This window comes from Aegilops tauschii, chromosome 2 (assembly GCF_002575655.3).
Source record: "Aegilops tauschii subsp. strangulata cultivar AL8/78 chromosome 2, Aet v6.0, whole genome shotgun sequence".
Classification (NCBI taxonomy): Eukaryota; Viridiplantae; Streptophyta; class Magnoliopsida; order Poales; family Poaceae; genus Aegilops; species Aegilops tauschii.
In genome coordinates this window covers 79,731,867-79,741,134 of record NC_053036.3, presented here as the reverse complement: position 1 = coordinate 79,741,134, position 9,268 = coordinate 79,731,867, and the positions used below count along the sequence as shown (strand labels likewise).

Here is a 9,268-nt window from a genome sequence, read left to right as displayed (position 1 = left end):
AAAATGCAATTAGTCAACAAATAAATTATTGTGTATATACATACCCGCATACATACATACATTCGTTAGTAAGTATATGATACCCATTTTAGATAATTAGGAAACAAAAAATGTAATAGTTCAAAAAATAAATTATTGAATATATACATACATGCGTATGCATATAATTTCATCGGTAGGTATTAGATACATGTATTAGATAGTTAGGAAACAAAAAAACGCACATTATATACCTGCAACAATTCAAAAAAAGTCAACATTAATATGTTTGATTGTATGGCAAGTCTTGCATGTCCGATGGTTAGAAGCAAAAATAAAATGTAAGCATGGAAAGTCTTGCATGAAGAATAGTTAGGAAACAAATTAAATATATCACGGTTTCCAAAACAATCAAGGTGCCCAGGCACCTAGGTGCCCCATATATATATATATATATATATATATATATATATATATATATATATATATATATATATATATATATATATATATATATATATATATAAGCGTACGTAGGTGCCGGGGAGGGGGCGCCACACAAGGTGACACAATATTGTCTTTGCCGTGTTCGGCGCCCCCGTCCACTGTTTACACCCTCGGTAACATTTTTAGTGCTTAGGCGAAGCCCTGCGGAGATCACTTCACCATCACCGTCACCACACCGTCGTGTTGCCGGAACTCATCTACTACTTTACATGTCTTGCTGGATCAAGAAGGCGAGGACGTCACCGAGCTGAACGTGTGCTGAACGCGGAGGTGCCATACGTTCGGTACTTGATGGGTTGGAGCGTGAAGAAGTTCGACTACATCAACCGCGTTGTTAAATGCTCCCGCTTATGGTCTACAAGGGTACGTAGACACACTCTCCCCTCTCTTTGCTATGCATCTCCATGGATATATAGATCTTGCGTGGGCATTGAAACTTTTTTGTTTTTCATGCAACATTTCCCAACAATGGCATCCGAGCGAGGTATATACGTAGATGATATGCATGAGTAGAACACAAAGAGTTGTGGGCGGTCATAGTCATACTGCTTACCAACGTCTTATTTTGATTCGGCGGTATTATGGGATGAAGCGTCCTGGTCCAACCTTACATGTCCACGCACCTGAGACCGGTTCCACCGACATACGTGCAACTAGTTTTGCATAAAGGTGGCTGGCGGGTGTCTGTTTCTCCTACTTTAGTTGAATCGAATTTGACTACGGCCAGTCCTTGAAGAAGGTTAAAACAACAAACTTGATGTAACACCGTTGTGTTCTTTTGCGTAGGTAAGAATGGTTCTTGCTAGAAGCCCGTAGCAGCCACGTAAAACTTGCAACAACAAAGTAGAGGACGTCTAACTTCTTTTTACAGGGCATGTTGTGATGTGATATGGTCAAGATATGATGTGATATATGTTGATGTATGATATGATCATGTTTTGTAATATCGACAACCGGTAGGAGCCTTAGGGTTGTCTCTATTGTACGAAGTGCAAGCGCAATGTAATTGCTTTACTTATCACTATGCGTTAGCAATAGTTGTAGAAACAATAGTTGGCAAGACGACCCAACGCAACGATGGAGATCAAGGTGTCGAGCCGGTGATGATGGAGATCATGACGATGCTTTGGAGATGGAGATCAAAACCACAAGATGATGATGGCCATATCATGTCACATATTTCTATTGCATGTGATGTTTATCTTTTATGCATCTTATTTTGCTTAGAACAACGGTAGCACTATAAGATGACCAAGCACCATGTGATGATCAGGTGTGATAGACTCTACGTTCACATACAACGGGTGTAAGGCAATTTTGCACATGCAGAATACTTGGGTTAAACTTGACGAGCCTAGCATGTACAGACATGGTCTCGGAACACTGGAGAGCGAAAGATCAAACTTGAGTCATATAGTAGATATGATCAACATAGAGATGTTTACCATTGATGACTACCCCATCTCACGTGATGATCTGTGAGAGCCTGGATTTTGCCTTCTCTCTTTTTCCGGACTTGCCTTCTCTCTGTTTCCGGACTTGGTTTTTGCCTTGCTTTGATTTGGGTTTTGGAATCATTTCAAATGGACTTGTCACTTGGGCATATCCTTGACTTTCACCCAAGTGACCTATCTACTCCTCATTCAACTATATTTCTTTGATAAACTCCCAAAATAATCAAATGAATATTTTTCGTAAAAGAAAAATATTCATTTTCCTCTCTGAAACTCTATTCAGAAACTTGTGCTCCAAAGCAACCCCAATTGTCCTTGCTCCAAAAACTCTGAGATAAATCCTGAATATTCTTTGGACCTTGGCACACCTTCCCAGTCAAAAATATTGCATGACTTTTTGTAATATTTTTGCTATAGAAAATCATTTCTCTTCTGGCCCAAAATTCCAGTTTGTACAACAAGTACATTTTTCCTTGATCTTTTGGCCCTAATCTTTCTTGAGCTTAACTACCCTCCTAAGAAAACCTAAACCCCAGGAGTTCAGCCCTAATGTCCTTCTAGAAGGTTGCTTAACTTGGCGACCAAGTTCTGGTCAGAAACTTGCCAGCTTACTAGAGTCAAGTCTGGTCGGCCTGGGCATGAGCTATCAACTTTCCTAGACTAAACACTGTGTGGACGAGCGCGTAGACAAGGTTTGGCAGCGTTTGGGCGTCGTCTTGACCATGCCAGCGTGGTGACCACGTGAAGACACGGTGCCTGGTAGCGCCTCGACGCGCTCTGGATGGCGCTTTCCTCTCTGTTTAGCGCGTGCTCGATCCAGCGCTCGCCGATGCCTGCCGCGCCACACCACTGACCCCGACCCATCGCCCTTGACCTCTCCCTGGCGCTCGCTGACGCCGGAGACACCGCAGGAAGCGCGGGCACGTCGCGGCCAAAAGCCACAGTGCGCACGTGCACTTGTCCGCTTCTTCCACCGCCTCCTGTGCTCGTCCGCGAGCGTGGGCAGCTCCTGCGTTGATGCTGCGTGCTTGCCCCCCCCCACACTGGAGCTTTTCATCGCCGTTCGCCAAGCATCCAGAGAGCTCCGGCGGTGACACGCCCCCCTCGCTCTGGCTATATATAGCGCCCCCTCCTCGATTTCTAGCCACGCACCACTCCTCACCATCTTCATGAACACGTAGATGGGCCACGGCTCGGTCGGGCAGGCCTCTAGCCGTCGCCCCAACCAGAGAACTCCAGCGACCTCCGCAGCAAGGCCACCGCTCTGTGGTGCCCCTCGAGCTCAAGCAGCTGCTCGGGCGGGGCATTGGGGGTCTGTTGGTGCTGCCTGAACGCCGATGAGCCCTCGGAGCCGCCCCTAGCCGTCATCTTCAACCACTCCAGCGAACCCCGTCCGCCACCGAGGCCTGCAAGCTCGACCGCTAGCAGCTCCTTCCATCCCAAGCCAAGCCACGGGTATGGGCAGGTGCGCCACGAGCCCAGCTTCAATCCTATCCCTCTGGCCTAGCCGCAAACCCCCTCGTCGCCGGCGTGAGCTCCGGCGAAACGCCGCCCCTTTCTGATCTCGCTTTCCCCCTCTCTCTCTCCTGACGTGCGGGACCCACCGTCAGCGTCACCACTCACGCCCGAAGCAGTACGAGTGGAGGCACACTCCCGCTTTACGCCTTCGACGTCACCCCCCCAGGATTTCTGTTTAATTCAAATTTATTCAGAAATTTGACTAAACTTTGACCAGCCACCATTTCTAAACCATAAGTCCAAATGAATTGATCCTTTTTGCATTGTCTTTGTTTCAGAAAGCTCTAGCAGCACACCAAAAGGTGGATTTTTCCTTGCTATCTAGAATTTCTGGTTATTTTCAGAATGGGTTTTGATAATTGTTTTTGTGGTTTTAAATTCTTTTCAAAAGGAGAAGCTTGTCTTGAAGCAAACCAAGAGGGGTGTGATCCTCCTCTACACTAAGGCAAGCCACACCAGCATTTGGATGGTGTTATTTCAATATATATGATTTTTCTAATTGAATATGAGTTTTAATTGCAATTAAAATTTGATAAATAAATTTTGTTAATTGCTAGTTACTTTATCATGCGTGATATGCTGGTTTTAGTTACTGGTTAATTGCATGAACTTGTTTGGTCAGGTAGAATAAAATTTTGCACTAGTGGTATTGCTATGGTAAATAATGTAGCTCTTTTATGAATTGATATTTTAATGATGAACTAATAAAAATATTGCTTGAAAATAAAAATGAGTTATAACTAGAAAAGTTTTTGATCCTGAGTATTGCAAGATTATCATGTTGATAAGTTTGATCCATATACATGTGTTGTTTGCTTTGCATGTTGATTAGTTGCATGGTTACGGCATAGTATCATTGTTATTTTATAAAATGGTTTTTGCCAAAGTTAAACTTGATTAAGTTCAACTTGAATATGATGTTGATCACATCATGGTGCCACTGAATCAGGTTTTTATTCAGTGCGACCACATTTACCTTGTGGGAAGGTCTTGATTCGGTCCTTTTATGTGCCTCTCACCGGTGCCTCCCGCGAGGGAAGGTTATGGGCGTGCATACCCTGGTCCGGTAAGCAGACATAACCTTGTGTGCTCGTTTTTGGTTTTATGGTACCTTGTCCCCGGTTGGGACCGTTTTGCCACGACGGTGGCCGTTGGTGTCTTTGGTAGACACGGGGCCACCCAAGACCTAGCCCTAAGAGGGAGTTGGTTGGAGTGGCCGGGAGAGTGCCACAACAAAGGGAGGGTTTCGTCGGAATGCTTTGGTCCACCCGAATGGGAATGCGAGGCCAGGGTTCCGTAGTGTGGGCAAAGTGCGCTGCCTCTGCAGAGTGTATTTAATCTATCGATAGCCGCGTCCTCGGTTATGGGCATAGCTCGGAAGTAAGTCACACCATGGATCAACTTTTATAATTAATCTTGCAAACTAAATGATTGTTGTGATGCAGTGTGTTTCATGAACTCCCAAGTTGTTCATGCGCGGTTGGTTCTCAGTTGTGACCCCGGTATGGTCACCGCTTGGTTACGAGGTAACCACCTGGTAAGCGAGTCCGTGAGACTCGGTGCGCGTATTGGTTTCATTGCATGTTTAGTAATTCTTGCTGTTGCATTAATTTGATTAATTGTCATGATATTGTCTGTCATCATGCTTATGTTTGTTGTGAGCTTGCAAGTACATTCAATGTACTGACCTAGCGTGTCATGCCAGCTTTCAGGCAAGTCGATTCACATCAGAGCGCATCTCGTGTCTAGGCCGTGTTCACGTCGGTGTCCCTGTGCTATGGAGTTTCACTTCGTCGTTCTTCCGCTGCCGCGTAGTTCAAGTGATCGAGGCCCTCATCACGTTCATTAAATAATGTACATACTGTTTAGCAGGACCGTGTGTGCCGCTTGGCCTTGTATCCCGATGTAATATCAGACTTATGTAACCCGCTAGTATCAATAAAGCGGTTGTTTCTGTACCATGTTGTTGTGTATTGCCAGAAGACTAGATCTCTGGGCTTGCAATTCAAGGTAAACTGGTTGCTCTGAGCTGGGGTGCCACAACGCCTGGTATCAGAGCCGCACTGATTGTAGGACACTCTAGACTGTTATTGCGTTAGTGAAATGGTAGATAGCTTTGTTTGAGTGCCGGTATTCATAGAAACTGGTTGTTGCATTGCATGCATGTTTATCTTTTGTTATTACTAACCGTATGATTTGTGAGTGTAGATGGCTCCAGTACCGTTCTTGTACCATCCTGAGCCAGCTCCGTACACATCGCCGCACCTGCTTCAGAACGTGTAGTGACAACTCTATCCAGAGGGTGCTGATCCAGAGTATCAGGTGTACCGGGAGGATCTGGCCGGTGCATTGTATGAGTATTATGCTGAGGTCTCTCTACACCATAGTTCCCCTTCCAGCGCTTACACTCGTTCTTCTAAGGGTGGTCTTGCTTCTACGCCATCTCAGGCGGTTCAGTTTGCTGCTATCGAGGCTCTTGTAGACTTGCGCTACAACGAGGTTCGCACGCACACCCACCCATGTTTCTTCTACTACCCATCTCTGCACGAGAATGGGCGTATCCGCTTTCCTTTGATTAATCCGGCGTGCGATCGTCCCAGTAGCCACCTTTCTCGCTATATCACTGCTAGTTATCTCCTGAATTATGAGTTAGCTCGGGAGCTTTCACGCGCCCGGACAGCTCTCGTCGCTGCTCGTATTAGGAAACCTCTTCCTAGTGTCATCTACACTTCTCCAGTTCCTCCAGTCTCCGTTCCACCGGTTACCTCTCAAGGGGCCGTTAACCCTCTGACGGTGACCCCTCGCAGTGCTCCTGCTGCGTGGGCTTCCCTTGTCGCTACTCCTGCCACTCCTATGCTTAGATCCCATCCCGCGCCTGCCCCTGAGGGAGAGCCCTCGAGGCAGCGCCGTCGTGTCTCTCTTAACCCGGAGGTCTCTACTATCAGTTCAGGATCTGGGTCCGGCTCAGGAGAAGAGCCCGCAGCAGCGCAGTCCGAGCAGTTGACTGTTGGAGTAACGCGTTCGTCATGAGTATTATGTATGGGTGTAATCGCATGTGTCATGATGCTTAGTTTCATGTATGGGGTAGTAGACCCGTTGTGATGTTTACTTTCATGTTGAGCCTATGTATAATTATGTTGGAACCTTTTATTCGCTTTGGTTTTCATTCGCTGTTTTCTTCCGGGATTTGTCATTGGCTTTCCTCCCATTTTGGAATTTTCTCATCATGGTTGCTATTATTGGGAAAAACAAATACTAGGATGATGCGTGGAGGCAGCAGCAGTCAAGCTTGTGAGGATGTCCCTGTCCGTCGCTCCGCAAGGCAGGCAGGACATTCCCCCGAGCCTTACCAGCCACCTTCGTCTCCACCGCCAAATCCACCATCCATTGAGCAAATCCGGCGCATGTTTGAAGAAAGAAGGAGCAACGATCTGCTGGAAATACTGAAAAGTGTGCAAGCTATGGTTGGGCAGAATGGAAACCAGAATGGACATCATTCCAAGCTACCAGATTTTCAGCGAACCAAGCCTCCCAGTTTCAGCCAAGTTATTGATCCATTGGACGCCGATGATTGGTTAAGGACTATTGAGAGGAAACTGGAGATTGCTCGCACTGAAGAGGGAGACAAGGTTCCCTTTGCAACGCATTATCTCGAAGGAGCTGCTGCAATATGGTGGGATAATGCTAAGGCAATATGGCCCGCGGACGAGGAAATTACTTGGACAAAATTCAAGGACCATTTCCGCAAGTATCATATTCCCACCGGGATTATGAAAATCAAGCAGCGCGAATTCCTCGCCCTCACTCAAGGCAGCATGACAGTCAACGAGTATCTGAATAAATTCAACCATTTGTCCTGCTATTCTCTCCACGATGTGGCCATAGAAGAGTGGAAGATCGACATATTTCTTGGAGGACTGAATCAGCATCTTAGGTGCACTCTCAGCATGTTTGATTTCCCGGACTTCCTGACTCTGGTGAACAAGGCCCTCATCACAGAAAGGGAACACAAGATCCTCCACAACAACAAGCCAGCTGTTAACGACCACAAGCGCAAATTCGAGCCGAAGAAGGATGTGCAACCAGTGCAGAAGGCTCGTACTTGGCAACAGACTCAAGTTGAGTACAAACCCAACTGGCAGCAGAATGTCAACAAGACTACCACTCAAGTCAGGAATATCGTGACCAGCCCAGTGCGCGAAGATTGTCAGCGCAACAATTCATGCTTCAGCTATGGTCAAACCGGACACTACGCCAAACAGTGTCCCAACAACAACAAACAAGCAACTCCATTCCATCCGCAAGTCAACTACACGGAGCCGTATTCCGCCCTAGATATGATCCAGGGGCAAATCCATCATATCTCCGGAGACGAAGCCCAAGAGGACCCGGAAGTCATCATTGGTATGTTCCTTGTTAACGACATACCCGCCGTAATTTTATTTGACTCTGGGCTTCCCACTCTTTTATCTCGCGGAGTTTTTCTTCCCAAAACAATTTTCCTTGCTCGATTTTGGGAAAACACATGCTGGTACAATCCCTGGGATCCCTACTCAGAAGCAATTTCGTCTGCCGTAATTTGGAAATTGACATCAAGGGCGTCAAGTTTCCAACATCTTTGATAATCATCGACTCCAACAAATTGGATGTTATTCTGGGCATGAATTGGTTAACCCAATACCAAGTATGCATCAGTTGTGTGACCAGAGAAGTTACCTTCAAAAATACGGAAGGTCGCACCACAAGTTTTTATGCCCGCAAGCGCATACCCACGAAAGATATGGTTTTCACAGCCGTGGCAAAAGAGGTGGAATTAATTCCAGTGGTCAGTGAGTATCTAGATGTATTTCCTGAAGAATTACCCGGCATGCCACCAGACCGAGAACTGGAGTTTGCAATTGATTTGGTGCCTGGAACCACACCGATCCACAAGAAATACTATCGGATGGCTTCATCAGAATTGGTGGAATTGGAGAAACAACTGGATGAGATGCTGCAGAAAGGATACATCCTCCCAAGCTCTTCACCATGGGGGTCACCAGCGATATTTGTGGACAAAAAGGATGGTAGTCTACGAATGTGCATAGACTACCGACAGCTGAATGGCGTGACCATCAAGAATAAGTATCCACTGCCAAGAATTGACGATCTGTTCGATCAACTCAGCGGGGCCAAAGTATTCTCCAAAATTGATTTGAGGACCGAATATCATCAGCTCAAGATAAAGAAGGGGGATATTCCTAAGACCGCGTTCACCACTCGGTACGGTCTTTATGAGTATACCGTTATGTCCTTCGGCCTCACCAACGCCCCAGCTTTCTTCATGCATACGATGAACAAGGTGTTTATGGATTTGTTGGACAAATTTGTGGTGGTGTTCATTGACGACATACTCATTTACTCCAAGAACAAAGATGAACACAAGGAGCATCTCCGAGCAGTTTTGCAAAGGCTTCGCGATCATCAGCTTTATGCCAAATTCAGCAAATGTGAGTTTTGGCTCTAGCAAGTGGGATTTCTCAGGCATGTCCTCTCAGCAGAAGGAATCTCAGTGGATCCAAGCAAGGTGAAGGATGTACTTGATTGGTCCGCACCTACGACAGTCTCCGAAATCCAGAGTTTCCTTGGACTAGCCGGATATTATCGCCGTATTATTCAAGGGTTCTCCAAGATCACCAAGCCAATGACTAAGCTCCTAAAGAAGGATAAGAAATTTGAATGGACCGAGGACTGCGAACGGAGTTTCAATGAATTAAAAATCAGGCTGATGTCCGCACCAGTACTGACTCTTCCAGACATCTATCGCAGTT

At 46.2% G+C, this 9,268-nt stretch overlaps 1 protein-coding gene across 1 annotated transcript; it reads left to right on the top strand.

Moving 5' to 3' along the window:
• Positions 1 to 6,919: 6,919 nt before the first annotated feature.
• LOC141040760 (uncharacterized) lies at positions 6,920 to 9,028 on the top strand. Its single transcript, XM_073506878.1, has 3 exons — positions 6,920 to 7,779; positions 8,016 to 8,582; positions 8,866 to 9,028. The coding sequence occupies exons 1-3, from the start codon at positions 6,920 to 6,922 to the stop codon at positions 9,026 to 9,028; spliced, it is 1,590 nt and encodes a 529-aa protein (XP_073362979.1).
• The last annotated feature ends 240 nt before the right edge of the window (positions 9,029 to 9,268 follow it).